The sequence below is a fragment of the Schistocerca serialis genome, chromosome 9 (genome assembly GCF_023864345.2).
Source record: "Schistocerca serialis cubense isolate TAMUIC-IGC-003099 chromosome 9, iqSchSeri2.2, whole genome shotgun sequence".
NCBI lineage: Eukaryota > Metazoa > Arthropoda > Insecta > Orthoptera > Acrididae > Schistocerca > Schistocerca serialis.
Window position 1 is genome coordinate 64,755,907 of NC_064646.1, and position 21,374 is coordinate 64,777,280.

A 21,374-nucleotide genomic window follows, 5' to 3' on the forward strand; every position below is an offset into this window, starting at 1 on the left:
TTATCGAATTCTGTAACCCATTATCTAAGAAACTTTTTAAGACACCAACTTACAATTTTCCATGATTATTGAATCCACCTTTCTAGGTACAATGAACTAGAATTATTACTAAATTGTATTGTGGGGCATGTTATCTTTTTTTTCCCAAACATTCAATTTTTTGACAGAATTTTGTAAATAAATGAACATAAAAACAAAACAACTCAGGATATTTTAATTATTTTAGTTTGTTATGTGTTGAATCTCACACTTGGCATACTGTGAAAATTTCATGTCTCTACCATCAGTACTTTTTTAGAAAACAGGCCATTTGCTGCAAAAAATGTAGTTCAGAGATATTGAGGTTTAAAACTTTTTTTATTAATAATTCTTATACCGACGTACATTTGTGTATCTTTTATGCACTAGAATTGCCCTGGCCCATAGACTGTCTCTTCTTCAGTGTCACAAGAGCCTAGTGATTGCCGCCTCCTTTTCTTTCTTGCTTCATTTGTCATTTGCAGAGCAGCCAACTCTGCTTCATGTACACAAAGTTCATCCAGTTCCTGCAGTCATTTAGCTGTGTTCTCTCCAAATGTTACCCCTAACTTCTCCAGAACTGTGAGTCTTTCATAGATCCCACCATTAAAAGTTATTACATCATCAGACACTGCTAACTTTAGAGTAATAAGGCGAACAAATACATTTTAAGCATACGGCACCACACAGCATTATTGAAGGACTCATTCACATTCTGGGTCTTCCCATGTAAACACTTATTTAGTAGCTTAGGATTTGCCAAATCTCTGTAAATAGGTTTGATTGCCTCCATTACAGTCAAAGCTAGAGAATGTTTATGTATAAATTCATGCAGGATGCCAGAAAATTCAGCTTGCTTATATTTACACCAAGTGTTTGGTGGAGGTGGACACAAAGCATGACATGGCTTTTCATTGGTTGCTATTCGATGAAAGAAAGTGCTCCACACAGCTCTTTTCATCTTCTCTAAATTGTCACAGTTATCTCTAATGGCCTTCCCATAATATTCCTGTAATTCATCAATTATTTTATCCATTAATCTTCCAGCACATTGCCTTACTTTCCGAGTGTGCATACGTAGCGTTATACCACAATCTTAAGTGCATTTGCTATAGATTAACTGATTAAATACATTCATTAGTGTGCTCTTCAAGCTTGCCATTAAAGGTTTTTCTTTTATTTGCGTATTCTTCCAGTAATCGCAAAAAGTTCGTTTTGATTACATTCGGCTGTTTAGGCCTAATTTTTGATCGTGCATATTTAGCATTATACCACAAATTTAAGTGCATTTCGTAATAGTTTACTTACATATTAGTTTCCAAATCATATTTAGTGTCCTTTTGCATCTGTATTTAATATATTATCGTTATATCTCGGTAAATCCCTTAACTAATTTCCAAACTACCATGGATACTAAGTGTGTGAGCTGCAGTAGGAAAGTTAGTTCAGGGGTTTTGTGCAGCTGTTGTGACAGTCGATTTCACTGGGGAAGTTGTAGTGGCGTGGGAATTGGGGAAGCAAATGAGACTCTTACATTCTTTTGCAGGGTTTGCTCAAGAGATAGGATTATAGCTGAACAGGAGGTGAAAATTAGAGCCCTTCAGGATGATTTGGACAGAGCGAGGGAGGAACTGAAGAGGTTATGGGGGGAGGAGGGTTAACAGCAGTGGGAAGTGGTAGCTGGGAACAGGGCCCATAGAAAGAGGACAGTGTCTGATTGTTTCCCAACTGGCACAATCAATAGATTTGCCTTGCTACCACAGTTAAGTAAAGAAGAGGCTCCAGTAGAAGTAGATGTAGTTAAGATGCTACAGAATCTCACTAGGAAACCAACTGTTTCAAAAAAAAGCAGAAAGAAGGAGGAAAGTTCTGTTGCTAGGTAGCAGCCATGGAAGAGGTGTGGACCAGATTTTGCAGGATAAATTACGTGACAGGTACCAGGTCACAAACTTTTTCAAGCCAAGTGCATGTCTTAGCCAGGTGGTAGAGGATATAGGTTCTTTGTGCAAGGGTTTCTCAAAGCAGGATCATGTGATGATAGTGGGTGGAGTGGTAAACAGTATTGATAGGGATCAGGGCTACAGTATTGAGTGTGACCTGGTGAAAACAGACTCTGCAGCGACCCATACCAATGTTGTACTGGTGCCTGCTTTTGTTCGGCATGATCAGCCCCAGTTGAACCACTCGTGTCAGGAGGGTAAATATGGAATTGGATCAGTTGCATAGGGCAGCCACTCTGTCAGACGTTGGATTGGTTCATGTCAAGGCTATTGATAGGGGGGATTTCACAAGGCATGGCCTACACCTCAATAGGAAAGGGAAGGGTAAACTGGCAGGGTTGTTAGCGAAGTCTATAAGGGGGGTACACTAGTACTCATGGATGTACCTCTTTTTTAGACTAATATCAGTGTCCAATGAGAAGTTCAGGCAGGCAGGTGCTAAGAGGTTCAAAACTCTCACAACAGGAAAGTAAATAATAATGTTACCATATTTAACCAAAATATTGGTGGACTAAAGAAAAAAGTAGATTCTCACAAAAGAAAAAGAAAAAATGTTACCATTTTTCACCACAATATTCCGGGATTGAAGAATAAAGTAACGAGCTCCTGGTTTGTTTAGATGACATTGAATCTGATAATGTAATAGATATACTATGCCTGTCTGAGCATCACATTGTGTCTGATATGGAAAAGGTAAATATTAGTGGTTATAAACTAGCTGCACATATGAGTAGAGAGAATAAGGTGAGAGGAGGAGTTGCCATATATGTCAAAAGTTATCACTGTGTAAAAAGCTTAGATACAAAAAAGTTTTGTCTAGAGCAACATATAGAAGCATGTGCCTGTCAGCTTAAACTGAAGGAGGGCTCTTTTGTAATTGAAACAGTATATAGGTCCCCTTCAGGAAACTTTCATTTATTCCTGGGAAACTTGGATGCCTTGTTGTGCTATCTGTCAGATAGGGGAAAGCAAATTATTATTTGTGGGGACTTCAATGTTGATTCACTGAAAGAGTGTAATAGGAATAATGACCTGGAAATCTTGCTCGGTTCTTTCAATTTGACATATGTCATTAATTTTCCTCCTCGGGTAGTAAAGGACAGCAGCACGTTGATAGATCACACTTTTGTAGACCAAGATAAGTTTAAAAACATACATTTTTATCCTGTTGAGAATGGGCTTTCTGATCATGATGCTCAGCTATTTACAGTATATGACATATCTCCATTCAGTAATTCAAAACTACCCTCCAAAGTTGTGTGTTCAATTAATGACTCAACAGTTAGAAATTTCAGGGAAAATCTTCAGCAGTTAGACTGGGATGAGGTGTACAAGGAACCCAATACTAATTTAAAATATAACTTATTCAATGATACACTTGTAAGAGAATTTGAAAACTGTTTCCCCAAGAAAGTAGTTAAATCTAATTATAAGAGACCATGCAAAAAAACCTTGGCTTACTAAAGGAATAAAAATATCTTGTAACCCCAAAAGGGAACTGTAGCTAACAACAAGAAAGAGTAATGACCCAGAAACAGCCAAATATTATAAAAACTACTGTGCTACATTAAGAAAGGTTGTTAAAAAGTCCAGAAGCATGTGCATCATATCTGAGATTAATACCTCTGATAACAAAATCAAGACAATTTGGAATATTATTACAAGGGAGATAGGGCAACCAAGAGTATAGGATGGCGGCATTACCATCAAAGCGAATGGAAACTTGACAAACAACAAGCCGGAAATTTTGAATAATCATTTTTTAAATGTTGTAGAGAAAATAGGATCTAAATGTTCATTAGAAGAAGCAACGCAGTTAATGGAAGAGGCCTTACGCACACAATTTGATACAATTGAAATTCCACCCACCTCTCCTTCTGAAAATAGGAAGATAATAAACTCTCTCAAGAATAAAAGCTCACATGGAATTGATGGCATTTCCAGCAGGATAATAAAAGCTTGTTCCCAAGAGATAAGTGGGATTCTTAGCCACATATGTAATAGCTCTCTGAAACAGGATATTTTCCCAGATAGACTGAAGTATGCCATTGTAAAACCACTGCATAAAAAAGGGTATACGTCTGATGTCAACAACTACCGCCCAATCTCTCTTCTGACTGCCTTATCCAAAATTCTTGAAAAAGTGCTGTATTGTACAGTAGCTTCACACCTTTGTAAAAATAAAGTTTTAACAAAATGTCAATTTGGTTTCCAGAAAGGTTTTCCAACAGAAAATGCTATAAATACTTTCACTAATGAAATATTAAATGCTCTGAGCAACCAGAAGTCACTCATTGGGATTTTTTGTGATCTCTCAAAGGCTTTTGATTATGTAAATCATGGAATACTCCTAGATAAGCTCAAGTCCTGTGGTATGAATGGGACAGCACTCAAATGGTTTAAATCATACCTAACTGAAAGAGTGCAGAAAGTTGGAACAAGCAGTTCACACAACATGCCAAAAACTGGTGATATATAAAAACAAAGCAGATGTGACTTACCAAACAAAAGCGCTGGCAGGTTGATAGACACACAAACATACACACAAAATTCTAGCTTTCGCAACCAATGGCTGCTTCATCAGGAAAGAGGGAAGGAGAGGGAAAGACGAAAGGATGTGGGTTTTAAGGGAGAGGGAAAGGAGTCATTCCAATCCCTGGAGCGGAAAGACTTACCTTAGGGGGGAAAAAGGACAGGTATACACTCGCATACACACACATATCCATCCGCGCATACACAGACACAAGCAGACATTTGTAAAGGCAAAGAGTTTGGGCAGAGATGTCCGTCGAGGCGGAAGTACATAGGCAAAGATGTTGTTGAATGACAGGTGAGGTATGAGCGGCGGCAACTTGAAATTAGCAGAGATTGAGGCCTGGCGGGTAACAGAAAGAGAGGATATATTGAAGAGCAAGTTCCCATCTCTGGAGTTCGGATAGGTTGGTGTTGGTGGGAAGTATCCAGATAACCTGGACGGTGTAACACTGTGCCAAGATGTGCTGGCCGTGCACCAAGGCATGTTTAGCCACAGGGTGATCCTCATTACCAACAAACACTGTCTGCCTGTGTCCATTCATGCGAATGGACAGTTTGTTGCTGGTCATTCCCACATAGAATACATCACAGTATAGGCAGGTCAGTTGGTAAATCACATGGGTGCTTTCACACGTGGCTCTGCCTTTGATCGTGTACACCTTCCGGGTTACAGGACTGGAGTAGGTGGTGGTGGGAGGGTGCATGGGACAGGTTTTACACCGGGGGCGGTTACAAGGATAGGAACCAGAGGGTAGGGAAGTAGGGAAGGTGGTTTGGGGATTTCATAGGGATGAACTAACAGGTTACGAAGGTTAGGTGGACGGCGGAAAGACACTCTTGGTGGAATGGGGAGGATTTCATGAGGATATATATATAAAACAAAGATGATGAGGTTTTTATTCTATTGAGGTTATAACATATTAACCTAAAAATTAATAACAATAACTTCTTTAATTCATAAAAAAAAAAAAATTTCACGAGCGGTCTGGCACGACCAATAACGACCACAATGAAACTTTATAGATAAGAAATTTTAATATGCAACAACTACAATATAGTCAGAACAAGAATACAACCCGACCACCTCCCCAGGGGACATAACCCCTGCAACCCACACGAAAAAAAAACGACCGAAAATGAATTAATCTGCAATGCGGGTCTCGTAATACTAGGATCCGTGTTGTGTTGCAGTCCCGCCTGCTGGGCGAACAGTGACTCTAAGCAGCCAGCAGCGCGGCCGGAAGTCCTTATCGCTACTGATAAGAACCGGATGTTATTCTCCGCTCTGGAGCAATCTCAGAGCGCTAATTCTCCATAAGAATAACATTACCGGAAGTGAATTCTTCTGCAACACGGATCAAGTAAATATAAGGCACGCTGAAAATTTCTAAGTCCGAATCAAGGTCACGCGCAGTGACAACAGTACAGCGCCGCACGTCCAGATGTGTATATATATAAAACAAAGATGATGAGACTTACCAAACAAAAGCGCTGGCAGGTCGATAGACACACAAATAAACACAAACATACACACAAAATTCAAGCTTTCGCAACAAACGGTTGCTTCATCAGGAAAGAGGGAAGGAGAGGGAAAGACGAAAGGATGTGGGTTTTAAGGGAGAGGGTAAGGAGTCATTCCAATCCTGGGAGCGGAAAGACTTACCTTAGGGGGAAAAAAGGACAGGTATACACTCGCACACACACATATCCATCCGCACATACACAGACACAAGCAGATGTCTGAAAATCTCATTCAGCAATGATGTTGTCCATAATATCATTACTTTTACCACTGTCACCCATTTCTAAAGTTACTTTCCTTTTCGATGCACTAGGGGGCGTGGTCACTTCAAAAGTAAGTGCAGGCTGCACATATCTGCTACCCGCAAATTTGTGTTTCTTGATGTTACTTTTATGCTTAGTCATTTTATTTACGTATAAAAAGCAATAGAAGTTAGCTTACTACAAAAATAGCCAATAATCACACTACTTTCAATGAAAACTAATGTCAGAAACAAAGGACTGATTTTTTTATTTGTAATGCCAACTTCCGAGATGTAGCAACAGGCACAAAACAATGCAGTTCATAGACTTCTAGACTGTATAGTTCCCAAGATCTGACTGCTCAACTGTGGCAGTACATGCGTAGCCACGAAACTTGACAGTCATACATCAACATTCAAAATATTATTTCAAGGTCTCACAATTGTCTGACTTTAATGTATTATGTACCAAAATGTTCAGGAAAGTCCAAAGTACATTACGGAGAAGAAAACAGAAAATGTCAAATTTCAACAACTTTCATGTACAATGTCCCCTTAAAGGTTTCGGCCATGGACTTTCATTAACAATACACACAAATGCAACTCACGCACATGACTGCAGTCTCAGGCAGTGTGGTTTCAGTTGCCTGAGACTGCAATTGTGTGTGTGTGTGTGTGTGTGTGTGTGTGCATTGTTGACGAAGGCCCATGGGTGAAAACTTTAATTGTTAGAGTCTTTTTGTTGTGCCTATCCGCGACTCAGCATCTCCATTGTATGGTGAGTAACAGATTTATTTCATGAATAACTCAAAACTGCTGGCTGGAGCCCTGTATATTGTGACTTTTCATTCATTTCTTAATTTGTAGCTCAACAATCAAAATGCAGATCAATACAAAACCGAACAGTATCACTGTTTGATATTTTTATCCTCACATGTTGTAAGTAAGAGCTAAAATGTAGCACTAATGGAAAAAAATCATTTGTAGATGTACATAATTTTAGTATCTACTCATGTTCTAGATTTAAGGAAATTAAATGTTGTGTTACTTTTCTGCAGTATAGAAATAAAGAATAACTGCTATGATATTAGAAGAATCATTAAGAAATTAGGAAGAGACATAAAATATAAACTGTTAGGTCTTCTAAAAGGGTTGGGTTTCATTGGAAATCTAAATAGAAACTTTACTGGGAAAGGAGACATATGATAGAATATTGAAATGTATGCTAGATTAAGTAATCATAAAGCCTGTGAACATTTAAATAATTATGTGATAAGATGTGCACACAAATAGTCCTTTGATTCTTTGTATATGAGATTGGTCAGATAAGCCCACTTCTTATGAACTATCAGCCACCACATTTCTCTGATTCACAGGTTTCCTCCCTCACATTTTATTTTAATTACCTTTTGTTGAAAAATTTCATTCAGTTAGTATATTAATGTAGTAATAATGGATGATATGTATTGCTCAACAGAAATTAGGAAAAGAATTGCAATGGCAAAAGAAGGATTCAAGAGGAAACAGAAATTACTTTGTGGACCACTAAACAAAGATCTGAGGAAAAGACTTGTCAAATGTTACATCTGAAGCATAGCACTGTATGGTGCGGAGACCTGGGCATTGAGGAAGGAAGATTAAAGAAGATTGGAGGCACTAGAGATGTGGATGTGGAGAAGAATGGAAAAAGTGAAATGGGAAGACTGAGTAAGGAATTAAGAAGTATTAAGAAGAGTTGGAGAACAAATAAACGTGCTGAAAGTCATCAGAAAGAGAAACAGAACTGGATTGGACATTGTTTGAGGAGGGACTGTTTACTGAAGGAAGGAATAGAAGGAATGGTGGAGGGGAAAAGGGGAAGAGGAAAAAGAAGATATCAAATGCTAGACAATGCCAAAGGAGACAAATATTCAGAAATTAAAAGACTGGCTATGGACAGACAAAAATGGAAGACGCTTAACCCATGACAAGACCTGCCATAAAATCAGAGTACCATACTACTACTACTACTACTACTACTACATTTATATCCAGAATTTAATTGTGTTACGAATGTTTGTGTGAATGTGCCTGCCTTCATAATTGAGTGCTCAGCCAGTCTGAGTACGTAGGTTCGATTCTCAATACTACTACAGATTTTCCCTCTATGGGCATACTGGAATGAGATGCACTCTGCCTCATGGTGCCACTTGAGGAGCTATTCAATTTAGTAATGGCAGCTGTGTGGTCTGTTGTCTCTATGTAAGTATGTATGTATTGATGCATGCATGCATGCATGCATGCATGAATGAATTAATGAGGTAGGAAATGAGTCAGATTTCTGATAAAAGTGACAAGTGTATAGTTTATAAGCATTCATCTCGTGATATTATTTAACATCGCCAATAGCCTCTCTGTTGGTGTCCAAATCATAAAGTCATCACACTTTCTCTAATGTATTAATCATATACAGTTGATGTTCCTGAGACGTAATGAGTCTCAGCTTTATTTACAACAGTGATGTAGGCCGAGACAATGAATTAAAATTTGTACCAGCACTGGGAATTGAATCCAGGTCTCCTCATGAAGCAGATGTGCTACCTGTTACACCGCACTGGCACTGTCCCTACCACAGCTGCATAGAGTACTCTAGTATGTCTCTCTCCCTGATGCAAATTCCAGCTCACATCTCAGCCCATTATGTTCCCCTTTTGAACTGGCATTGGTATTGCCGAGGCTCTCCAATATTGGAATAGCATGTTAGCAATGAACAAAATAGGTTTAATCTTGCCTGTACCTCAGTTGTAGGTGATATATTTATCATATACAGTTGATGTTTCTGAGACATACTGAGTCTCAGCTTTATCTAAGATAATGCTGTAGCCGACCGGGCTGGCCGAGCGGTTCTAGGCGCTACAGTCTGGAACCGCGCGACCACTACGGCTGCAGGTTGAATCCTGCCTCGGTCATGGATGTGTGTGATGTCCTTAGGTTAGTTGGGTTTAAGTAGTTCTAAGTTATAGGGGACTGATGACCTCAGAAGTTAAGTCCCATAGTGCTCAGAGCCATTTGAACCATTTTTAATGCTGTAGGCCAAAGCAATCCCAGAACTGGTACAAATTTTAATTCATCGCTTCAGCCAAAATCATTATTGTAGATAAAGGTGAGGCTCAGTATGTTTTTGGAACATCAACTGTATATGATTACTACACTGAAGTGCCAAAGAAACTAGCCTGCGTATTCAAATAGAGAGATGAGTAAACGGGCAGAATACGGCAATGCAGTCAGTAACTCCTATATGAGACGACAAGTGTCTGGCGCAGTTGTTAGATCAGTTGCTGTTACAATGGCAGGTTGTCAAGATTTAAGTGATATTGAATGCGGTGTTATAGTCAGCGCACGAGCGATGGGACACGGTATCTCCGAGGTAGTGACGAAGTGGGGATTTTTCCGTCCATGAATATCAGGAATCTGGTAAAACATCAAATCTCTGACATCGCTGTGGTTGGAAAATTATGCTACAAGAACAAGACTGACAACAACTGAAGAGAATCATTCAACATGACAGAAGTGCAACACTTCCGCAAATTGCCACAGATTTCAGTGCTGGGCCATCAACAAGTGTCAACATGTGAACCATTCAATGAAACATCATCGATATGGGCTTTGGGAGCTGAATCTCCACTCATGTACCCTTGTTGACTGCATAATAAAAAGCTTTATGTCTCACCTGGGCCTGTCAATGCTGACATTGGACTGTTGATTACTGGAAACATGTTGCCTGGCCGGACAAGTCTCATTTCAAATTGTATCGAGCGGATGGACTTGTATGGGTATGGAGACAACCTCATGAATCCATGGACCCTGAATGTCAGCAGGGGACTGTTCTAGCTGGTGGAGGCTCTGTAATAGTGTGGGGCATCTGCAGTTGGATCAACATGGGACCCCTGATATGTCTAGATATGACTTTTGACGGGTGATACGCACACAAACATCCTGTCTGATGACCTGTATCCATTTATGTTCATTGTGCATTCCGATGGACTTGGGCAGCTCCAGCAGAACAATGGGACACCCCACACATTCAGAATTGCTGCAGAGTGGCTCCAAGAACACTCTGCTCCAAGAACACTTTTCTGAGTTTAAACACTTCCCCTGGCCACCAAACTCCCCAAACATGAATATTATTGAGCATATCTGGGATGCCTTGCAACGTGCTGTTCAGAAGAGATCTCCACCCCTTCTTAGTCTTATGGATTTATGAGCAGCCCTGTATGATTCATGGTGTCAGTTCCCTCCAGCTCTACTTCAGACATTAGTTGATGCCATGTCACATCATGTTGTGGCACTTCTGTGTGCCCACGGGGCCTTACGTGATATTAGGCAGGTGTACCAGTTTATTTGGCTCTTCACCTGTGCCTGAGGTGCAGGCAGGATTAACGCTATTTCACTCATTGCTAAGGTACTATTCCAATACTGGAGAGGCTTGGCAATTATGATGCAAGTTAAGAAGGGGAGTAGCAATAGATTGAAGCATGAGTTGGAATTTGTATCATGGAGGGAGATGTGCTAGTATAGTCTGTGCAGCTCTGATAGCCCAGTGCCGGGGTGGTGTTACAGCTTGCACATCTGCCTATTAAGCAGGAGACCTGGGTTTGAATCCCAGAGCTGGTACAGACTTTTAATTCATTGCTTCGGCGTACATCAAAATCATACACTTTCACTGTTTCACATTACAGTCCAGCAATATTTGGTGTGCATGAAACACTGGTAAATACATTGTAATGCTTGCTTTGCAAATATGTAAGATCTATATACCGTCTTATCAGAATCGGACATAACTTATTTGAGGAAATACAGCAGTCATCCACTTTTTATACAGATTTATTTATGCAAAGACCAGTTTAGGGTTTTCACCAATCTGCATTTGGTGTGATACAGGGTGTCCATAACCAAAGTTGCAGTTCCAAAATGCTACAGAAAGAGAACCATTGCTCAGAACGACATCAAATATGAACACCTTATTATTGACACAGTGGGAAACATCATGGAACAAAAAAATTTCACAAACATTTACCAATAGATGGCACTATAAGCATTCTAACGTAAACGGTATCAGCTACAAATGACAGTTGAATCGCAATACGATGCCTGTATTTTGAGTTGCACATTACACCATCCGTACTGTTCAATGTGCATGACTGCACAAATTTGGTAGTCAACGGTTGTGGCACTGTTAGTTAAGCCAGCTCATATACCATGACAAGATCGTATCACTTCAGATGGGAAAAACTAGTTTTTAATTGTCCTGAGGTCAAAAACTCTATAAAAATGAAAATGACATCAGTTTTTAATTGCCCTGGGGCCAAAAACCACATAAAAAGCAAAATGACATTGCTTTCTAATTGTCTTGAGACTGACACAAGACATGTTCAATATGGTATCCACCATTTTCTGCCACAAGTTGAAATCAACAAACAGCATGTACCACAACACATCGGAGTGTCATGGGGATCATGTTCAGAATTTGTTGCCCAGTGAGTGCCTTGAATTTAGTTACATTTGCAATTGGGGCATTGAATGAACCATCTTTCTGATAACCCCACTGCCAGAAGTCACACAGGTTAAGGCCAGATGATCTGGACGGCCAGGCTGTAGGGAAATGATGGCAGATAATTCTAGCATGTCTGAAATGCCTTTGCAGCAGCCATTTCACTGGCTGTGCAGTGCGTGATGGAGCACCATCTTGCAAAAAAATGATCCTACCCACACATCCAAACTGTTGAAAGGTTGAAATGATGTTGATGCGCAAGAGACTCTCATGGCACTTACCAGTGATGGTACAGGAACAAGACCTGCAGGACTCACCTCCTAAAAATAAATATTGCCCTACAACAAATGATACCACCAAGCTGCGCACAAAGTCGCCTTTGCAGAATGAAGTGATAATGGTTGATGGGCGTGCTGATTTTCCATTGCCTATATTCTGCATACTGACATGTCCTTGGAGGTAGAAATGGGCTTTGTCTGTCCAGAGAATATACCATGGCCATTCATTGTCCACTTCCATGCAAGCAAGAAATTTCAGAGCAAACATATGTCTTGCTAGCAGGTCAGCAGGGAGCATCTCCTGAACAGGTGTGATTTTATATGAATAGCTATGCAGAATGTTTCATAGGCGTGTCCAATGTTTGGGGAATTCCCCACTCACTGCATGTTTGCACACCACCGCTCGACCCCTTCTGTAGTGCTGTGACCCCATCTTCAACATTCGTCAGATGAACTGCTTTCCTCCCTCTGCCACAAGCCACTTCAAAAGAACTTGTCTTTTTGAATTTTGTTATCATTTTCACCAGACACTTAGGAGACATTGGACCAATGCCTTTTTTTATACTCTTTAACTTTTATAGGGCTACAGGCCCACAGTCACTGTTCTTGTAAAATAACTTTATCAGCAGCAGACAATCCTTCATGGAGGCAGTCATGTTGTGCAGCATAGACACAAACTGAGAAACAACTGTGTGCCGTGCGTCAGTTGGTGTGCATATTCTGATGCTTACAGCAGCATGTATTGGTCAGATTTTTGTTAATTTTTTGTTCCATGACATTTCCTCATGCACCAATAATATACTGTACATATTTTATGCAATTCTGAGCAGCGGTTCTCTTTCTACGTTGTTTTGAAATTTGAACTTCAGCTATTGACACCCTTACATTTATGTATTCACGGATATCTTGTCAACAATACAGTGGAGCAAAATGTAGTATTGATGAAGATATGAAAGGGTGAAAGCATTAAATAATCTTTGGCATAAATAAAGCTGTATAAAAAGTGGCCAGTTGTTGGACCTTTTCAAGTAATTCATATCATAGCAAGGGAACTCGTCCACCATCATCATAGATAAATTAATGTCAGACTAGGTGGTGAAATGAAGACAGAAGAAATCATCATATTAGGAAATCGGATGAGAGGATTGTACAGAGGTTTTAGTACTTTAGGGACTTATGTGAGGAAATGGAACTCTATTGGGACTGTATAGGCTCTGGATCAGTGTTGACTTAGTTGCAAACCAGTAATACCCTGATTCTTTACAGAATCAAACTCCAATATATAAAATAACATCTAGCATCTGATTATTTTAAAAATGAGTTAAGGTGTTAAATATTTGATGTTAAGCTTGTAAGCTATAAAAAGTTTAGGAAAAGTTTGGAATTTTGCTTAAAGTTTGTTGGAAGTTGCTGAGTGCTCTCATTACGAAACACTGCATGAATGTAGTCTGGGCAGTTTGTATTCCATTTTAAGCAACAGCAAGTTTTTCATGCATCTCAATGTTTATAACATCATATCTCCTGAATCAGGTGTTGTACAATGATACAATTTTGCAGGCCTATTAAGTGATATGTGTAGATGCTGTCTGCAAAGTGTGTTGCAAGTAGAGGTAGTAGTAAAGAAGTAATAAATTAAAATGTCATTCCTGATGTTGAAGTTTTGCTGCGCATCATTTTAAGCAGAGACTAGTTTTTTGTGCATCCAAATGTCTATCATATTATATCTCCTGAATTGTGTGTCGTACAATGAAATAATTTTGCAGATACATTCAGTGGTATATCTGGATACTATCTGCAAATTGTGTTGCGAATAGAGTCAGTGGTAAAGAAGTCATCATGTCTCATGCCGAAGTTTTATTGATGAACATTAAGCGATAAACTTTCTTTCTTCCATCATTTTGTGGGGTGTATCAAGAGAAAAAGTTTTTTAAAGGTTTGAAATTATATGTTAAGTTTATTGGAATTCACCAAGTTCCCTCATTCTCAAATACTAGATCAACAGAGTCCAGGTATTTGCGTGCTGTCAGTCATACTGCCTCAAGACACACACATCGTTTCTAACTGTAATGCTAGTCTTATTCTGTTGAACTGTAACACAAGATTGTACCTCTTAATGAATAGATTACAAAACCATTTTAAATTTTTGAATCTGGTCAGTGATTATGCGATGATTGATGATACTTTCGTGCTTCCATCCAGGTGGCTGCATTGAAATTCTGTGACTGTCGATGAGTGTCACTCCTACCATCTTCTGACAAAGTGTCAAGGTTGCACAGTGCCCCACATATATACAGAGTGTATATGTTCTGGGACAACCGGGAAAAACCAGGGAATTTTTTAGAATTCCAGGAATGTTTCATTGTTTTAGTCTTCAGTTAAAAATTTCTGTAATTTTGACTGGTAAGAACCAATAAAATGTGTCAAAGGCTTTAGGACGAAGACTAGGAAAGACTTCACAACAATAAACTGCTGCTGATGAGTGTCACAACAATAAACTCCCGCTGATGAGTGTGACGTCACAACTGTTTACATTAAGTTCGTTTGAGCAGTTGCCTGCGGGAGTACCATGGGGTGTGGTGTTGGCACAGGCCGCAGTTTGGCTCTTGGTACATTCAGTGGTACCCAAACTTGTGAAGTGTAAACTGTTGGATGCATTCTTGGTATATAACTGCCAGTGCAGGTTTTCATTCCAAACTTAGCTGGTAGCCCACGTCCCTGTTGACAAGGTTGTCAAGGAACCTTCTTTCGGTTGATTCTTTGATAATGCTCTCCCAAAAGCCAATAGCTCAGCACAGCATTTTTGTTTCCTTACATTCCAATGTATATCCCTCATTGAGGCTGCGTTCTGCGACTGCTGATTTACCTTTACGCCCCAGACGTACACGTCTGATGTGTTCCACACAACATTGTTAGATCTAGTGCTGTGTTTGCCTGATGTATTGGTAGTCACACTTGCAAGGGATGCTTTATACACCAGATACTTGCAGTTTTAGTTTTTCTTTTACCAAGCATATCTTTCACTTTTTGTGGTGATTGAAAGATATATGATGTTGTTTTTCCCAAGGATTCTGACAATTTTGGCTGAGAGAGGTCCAACATAGGGGATAAAGTTGAGTTTCTCTCCCTCTTGATCTACCTGTTCTTTGTGGAAGTCTGTATCATTTATTTAGTTGTGGAAGTCTGTATCATTTATTTAGTTCAGAGCACATGTAATCTAAGCTTTGCTGTACTCATTTTGGTGAAATATATCTGTAAGGTGTTACAGCTCAGCTGAGAGGCTGTCTGTCACTGTATGGTGAATGTGGTTAGGCAGTCCAGTCGAATTTTGCAATTAGTTGCATGGTCGCAAAACTAGTGTGGGGCCTGGCATTATCATGTTGCAGGTGAAAGTTGGTCTTCTTCTCTGGCTTTATCCTGGAAATTTGGGCTTTCTACTTAGTCAGTGTCATCTTGTAGTACGCTGAATTGACTATTTCTCCAGGCTCCAGGACATCCAAAAGAACCACATCCCAGCTGTCCCAGAAGACTGTGAACCACACTTTGCCTGGAGATGGCTGTGTCTTGAATTTCTTCTTCGGGAGAGAATTCACATGTTGCCATTCCATGGACTGTCTTTTGGATTCCGGCTCTTAGTGGTGATACAACATCTCATCTCCAGTGATGACGCTATTCAGAAAATTGTCACCTTCAGCTTTGTATTAGTCTAGCAGGTTCCGACAGATTTTCATTTGATGAGTTTTTTTTGTTCTTCTGTAAGCGTCCATGGGACCCATCTCACACAGACTTTTTGATAACCAAAATTTTCCAACATTGTTTCCAAGGTATTGCGCCGACATTCAGCTTTGCACACAATTCTCTGGTCATTATCTGCTGATCAGATTTGGATGAGTTGATCAAGTCACTCTTCATTGCGAGGGATGACAGCTGTGCAGGGTTGACTGGGCCATGGCTTGTCATGCACACCCTTTTACCATCTGGAAAATGTCGTACCCATTGCCCCACATTGTTCACGTCTATTGTATCATCTCCATACACCTTTACCAAGTATCAGTGGAGTTCACTGTGCGTAATTTCTTCGGCACTGAGGAGTTCAATCATACATCGCTGTTTTATACATGCATCCATATCAGACTCCATTTTGCAGCACTCCTCTGTTGATGCTATCTACCACAGAACAACAGAACCTTCTGAAAATGAAAGAGGAAGGTTCAAACATTGGCACAACACCAGTGACACCTGGCATGGACATCCAAAGTCACCACAAAAAAGTAGGAGGTATGACGCTCATAGATTATAGTCCTGTGGAATGTGTGTCACAGTAAAACTCTGATCTGACAGTTTAGTTGGGTAAATTTTTTTAAAATCTGCCCTACAGATTCAGTTTAAGCAGTATGCTAAATCCAGTTCTACACCAGTCAGCATAGACCACTCTAAGGTATATGGAGTAACCGTTATTGCTAGAACTATAGTGAACAGTAAAACGAAAAGATTTAAGGAATCTTGTCTTCAAGAAGCTATGTTCCTTTTTCTGAATATAATGAAAAAGAAGAAAAAGGGGGAAGAAATCTGCCAGTGTCTTCAGCCCAAACAAAAAGATGTGGCTGTAGGTAATCAGTTACGTGTACTGTTAGATTATGTGGCGCTGTAAGACGTGCTGTGCCTGAATTTCCCTTCTAGTGTTCATTTGTTTTGTTGCTAAAATTAGCTGTGGTGTTGCTGCTTGAGCCATACAAAAATAAGTTACTCATTTGCCTTCCATGTGAGGTAACAATTTGTTCCTGCTATGTTTCAGATGCTGGAGACGTGTACGTGTGGGGTAATAATGCTGATGGACAACTAGGATTGACAAACTCGGACAGCTGTGTTCGTATACCAACTTTGCTACCTCTTGGTCAGAAAGTCTCTCAAGTCAGCTGCGGTTACTATCACTCAGCTTTCATAACAGGTATGATTTCTTTAGAATCAATGGCCCACTGTAGTTGAAGGAGATTTCTGCCTTCTGTGTGGAGTAGACATACAAGGAATCCTGTGATTTTGAGGTCACAAAGGTCAATGATGTTTGCGGCATTTGACATCCCACATTTGTCTACCCTACAACAACAGTATTGGCTGCTAATGGGAACAGAGGGAGAGGTATCTAATGCTGAGCATAGCATGAGGCTACAGAGCATAGTTGAACTGCTTAGTCAACGAGGAACTTACAGTAGTCCAGAGTGCTAGCGGTGTTGATGCAAAGCAGAGCAATGGCAATGACAAACAAAGCAAACATCGTGGAAAAGTAAAAAGATTGTGGGTGTGTTGGTGGGAACAGGAAGGTAATAGCTGGGTAAAGGACGATGAGTAATGAAGGTTGAGTTGAGGAGGGTTGTGGGAATGTTGGATATGTTGTAGTTTAGAAAAGCTGGTGTTGGTAGAAAGGATCCACATGTCACAGGCTGTGAAGCTGTCATTGAAATCAAGGAAGTCATATTGGGTGCGTACTCAGCAACTGGGTGGTCCAGCTGTTTCTTGGCCACAGTTTGTTGGTGACCATTCATGCTGACAGACAGTTTGTTGGTTGTCGTGTTGATGTAGACTGCAGCAAAGTGGTTGCAGCTTAGCTTGTAGATCACAAAAGTGGTTTCCCAGGTAGTGTTGCCTTTGATGGGATAAGAGATAGGTGATGTTTGTGGCTGGACTGGAGTAGGTGTTTTGGAACAATGTGTGACAGGTCTTATGTCTAGGTCTATCTCAGGGATATGAGGTAAGGGGCTGGGAGTGGGCTTTGAGTGGGGGTGGACAAGGATATTGTGTAGATTTGGTGGGCAGTGGAATATCACTGTGGGAAGTGCGGGAAGGATAGTGGGTAGGGCATTCCTCATTTCAGGGCACGGTGAGAAACCCTGGCAGAGAATGGGATTTGGTTGCTCCAGTCCTGGGTCATGAGGGAAATGCTCCTCTGTGGCTGGACAGTGGAACTTTGGGACCAGATGGGTGACTGGAGAGATAAGGCACTGGAGATCTGTTTTTGGTTGTACGAGGTTGGGAGGGTAATTACGGTCTGTGAAGGTGTCCGTGAGACCCTCGGTATATTTCAAGATGAACTGCTCATACTACAGATGCGATGGCCACAGATGGCTAGCCTGTAGGGAAGGGACTTCTTGGTATGGAATGGGTGACAGCTGTTGAAGTGGAGGTATTGCTGGAGGCTAATAGATTTGATATGGATGGAGGAACTGATGCAGCCATCTTTGAGATAATGGTCAACATAAAAAAAAAAAAGTGGCTTGTTGGGTTGAGGAGGACTAGGTGAAGTGAATGGGGGAGAAGGTGGATAGGGTGTCCTCACCCTTGCTCTAGATCATGAAGATGTCCTCAGTGAATCTGAATCAGGTGAGGGGTTTAGGATTCTGGGTGTTCTCTAGATGGCCCATGAATAGATTGGCATAGGGTGGTGCCATGTGGGTGGTTGTAACCGTACCTTGGATTTGTTGGTAGGTGGTGCCTTCAAAGGAGAAGTAATTATGGGCGAGGTCATAGTTGTTCATAGTAACTAGGAAGGAGGGTGTAGCTTTGGAATTTGTTGGACAGTGGTAAAGGTAGTGTTCAACAGAGGCGAGGCCATGGGCATGGAGGACTAGGTGAAGTGAATGGGGGAGAAGGTGGGTAGTGTGTCCTCACCCTTGATCCAGATCACAAAGATGTTGTCAGTGAATCTGAACCATGTGAATGTTGGTGTAAAGGGAGGTGGCATCAATAGTGATGAGCAAGGCATGATGTTGTAAAGGAACAGGAACTGTGGAGAGTCAGTGGGGAAAATGGTTGGTATCTTTTGTGTAGGAGGATAGGTTGTGGGTAATATGCTGAAGGTGTTGGTCTATGAGGGCACAGTAACCAGCCACAATGGTTCATCCTGATTGGTTGGGTTTATGGTCTTTAGGAAGTATGTAGAAGGTAGGAGTGCAGGGAGTGGTAAGCGTGAGAAGAGAGACGGACTCCAGGGAGAGGTTTTGGGATGGGCCTAAGGATTTGAAGAGTGACTGGAGATCCTGCTAGATTTCTGAAATGGGGTCACTGTGGCAGAGTTTGTAGGTGGATGAATCTGACAGCTGGTGGAGTCCTTCTGCCAGGTAATCCGTACGGTTCGAAATGATAGTGGTGGAGCCTTTGTAAGCAGGTAGGATTGTAAGCTTAAGATCAGTTTTTAGGTGGTGGATTGTGGTGCCTTCTGTGAATATAAGGTTAGCTTGCATATTGAGGGATTTGTGGTGGAAGTTCAAGGTTAAGAAATTCTGGAAAGTTAACAGGGATTGATATGGGGGCAGTGAGGGTAGATCACAGTTGGATGGAGGAGTGAATTGAGTCAGGCAGGGATCAACATTGGTCGGGGGTTGACTCTGATTGGTAGGGTTGGTGGTGAAAAAGTGTTTCCTCTGGAGGGGCTGCAGCTGGAGATGGATAATTTGATGGTAAGGCAATTTGGGAGGATTCCATGAGCCAAGCAACAACGCAGGAACACTATGTGGGACTGGGTTCAGGCTAGGGATAAAGAAGCTTTTCTGTATTAATGCAGATGCAAGGAGCAAAGATTCATGGTGGAGGTTAAAAACACATAAAAATATGTAAATAATGTAGAAATTTCCCATGCCATATCCCACACACTCCCAATCCTCCCAACACCCTCTAAAACCAGCTACAATGGAGTGCCCTCTTTGCCGGTGCCTTGATTATTTGTCATCATGCTCTGAAATGAAGGACATCCTACCCAAGATACTTTCCACCCATCCTAAAGTGTTGTTCTGTCACCCACCCAAGCTCCATTACTATGCCACTCCCAATCCCAGCCCCTTGCCACAAGGATCGTATCCCTATGGAAGACCCAGGGGCAAGACCTGCCTACTTCCTGTTCTAGTGTGTCATGCACTTATCATACCCCATCATAGGTCAGGCCACCTGCGAAAGCAGCCATGTCGTATACCAAGCTCTGCTGCAGTAATTGCACAGGCCTCTTCCCCCTCCCCTCCCCCCCCCCCCCCCCCCCCTTTCCCACAACATTCCTGCACCCTGCCTGGTAGTCTTGTCTGGCTACCATGAGTATGCACGATCCACCAGTCAATGTTGTTTGCTCTCCCCCCACCCATACATGTTATCCATCCCCCTCCCCTACCCCACTCTGCATTGCTGCTTACATTCTAGGCGGAACCATTGCATTCAGACCAGAGCGATTGGAGATAGTGGTCATGGGTGTGTGAAGTGTGCTTGCTTGTGTGTGTGTTTTCTTTTCTGAAGAAGGCTTGGCTGAAAGCTCAATATGTAACAGTCTTTTTATTGTGCCTGTTTTAACTTAAGGTGTCATCTTTACAATAAGAAGCAATATATCATTTTTACAATATTGTATACATTTCCAAATGGCATAAGAAAATGGTTAGTTAACTAATTAATCATTACTAAATACGAATACCTTTAGTGTTGGATGCCTCATTGTGTGTATTTATATCACTTATCATTGTTTTAATAGCAGATGAGAACAGGTACGTTATTTTCACTTTATAAGAATGGTACAAATACCAAACCTTTCTGCACCTCACTTTGTATTCTCCATGCCCTTGGTGTTACATCATCTCATTACTTGTTGTTATCAGTCCTTTGCACATCTTTGCTTAGTAGAATGCCCCTTGCATGAGTATGAACTCTTTCACGTCTTGGCTTGGTAGAGTGTCCTTCACATCTTGTGAATGTCAGCTACAAAAAACATCACTAATTATTTTCTGGTGTCATTACCAGCTGTCCATAAGTAAATGGGAACTTGGTTTAAATACCTGTCATTGAATTAACTTCTGGGAGAAACAGACTCGCATGAACTTTTCTCAGAGTAAGGCATACTGACAGAATGAATAGGTCAGAGTTGAAATTGTAGATAATATAAATATTTATCCAAATCCTTAAAATATAATTCAAAAATGAAATAATAATGCCCTTATTTAAACATATTCAAAGACATATGAAGTGCAGAAGTAGTGCTGTCTTCATCATATTAAGAAAAAACTTCCTTTATGTTAACATATTTTGTAATTCACCTTCTCAAAATGCCATCTAATTAATATTTTGATATAAGGAAAAGAATAGATTTGTACTCACTGGAAAGATGACATGTTGAGTTGCAAACAGGCCCAATGAAAAGCCTTCTTCAGGAAGGGAACACACACACATTCATACAAGCAAGCACACCTCATGCACACATGGCCACCATATTCAGCAGCATGGATCAGAA

At 40.7% G+C, this 21,374-nt stretch overlaps 1 protein-coding gene across 1 annotated transcript in view; it reads left to right on the top strand.

The window, feature by feature from the left end:
- Positions 1–21,374, top strand: part of LOC126419139 (X-linked retinitis pigmentosa GTPase regulator-like) — a 358,411-nt gene that overhangs the window by 84,737 nt on the left and 252,300 nt on the right. Inside the window, exon 6 of the mRNA XM_050086247.1 lies at positions 16,917–17,069. Coding sequence (XP_049942204.1) covers positions 16,917–17,069 — 153 coding nt within the window. The remainder of the gene's footprint in view (positions 1–16,916; positions 17,070–21,374) is intronic.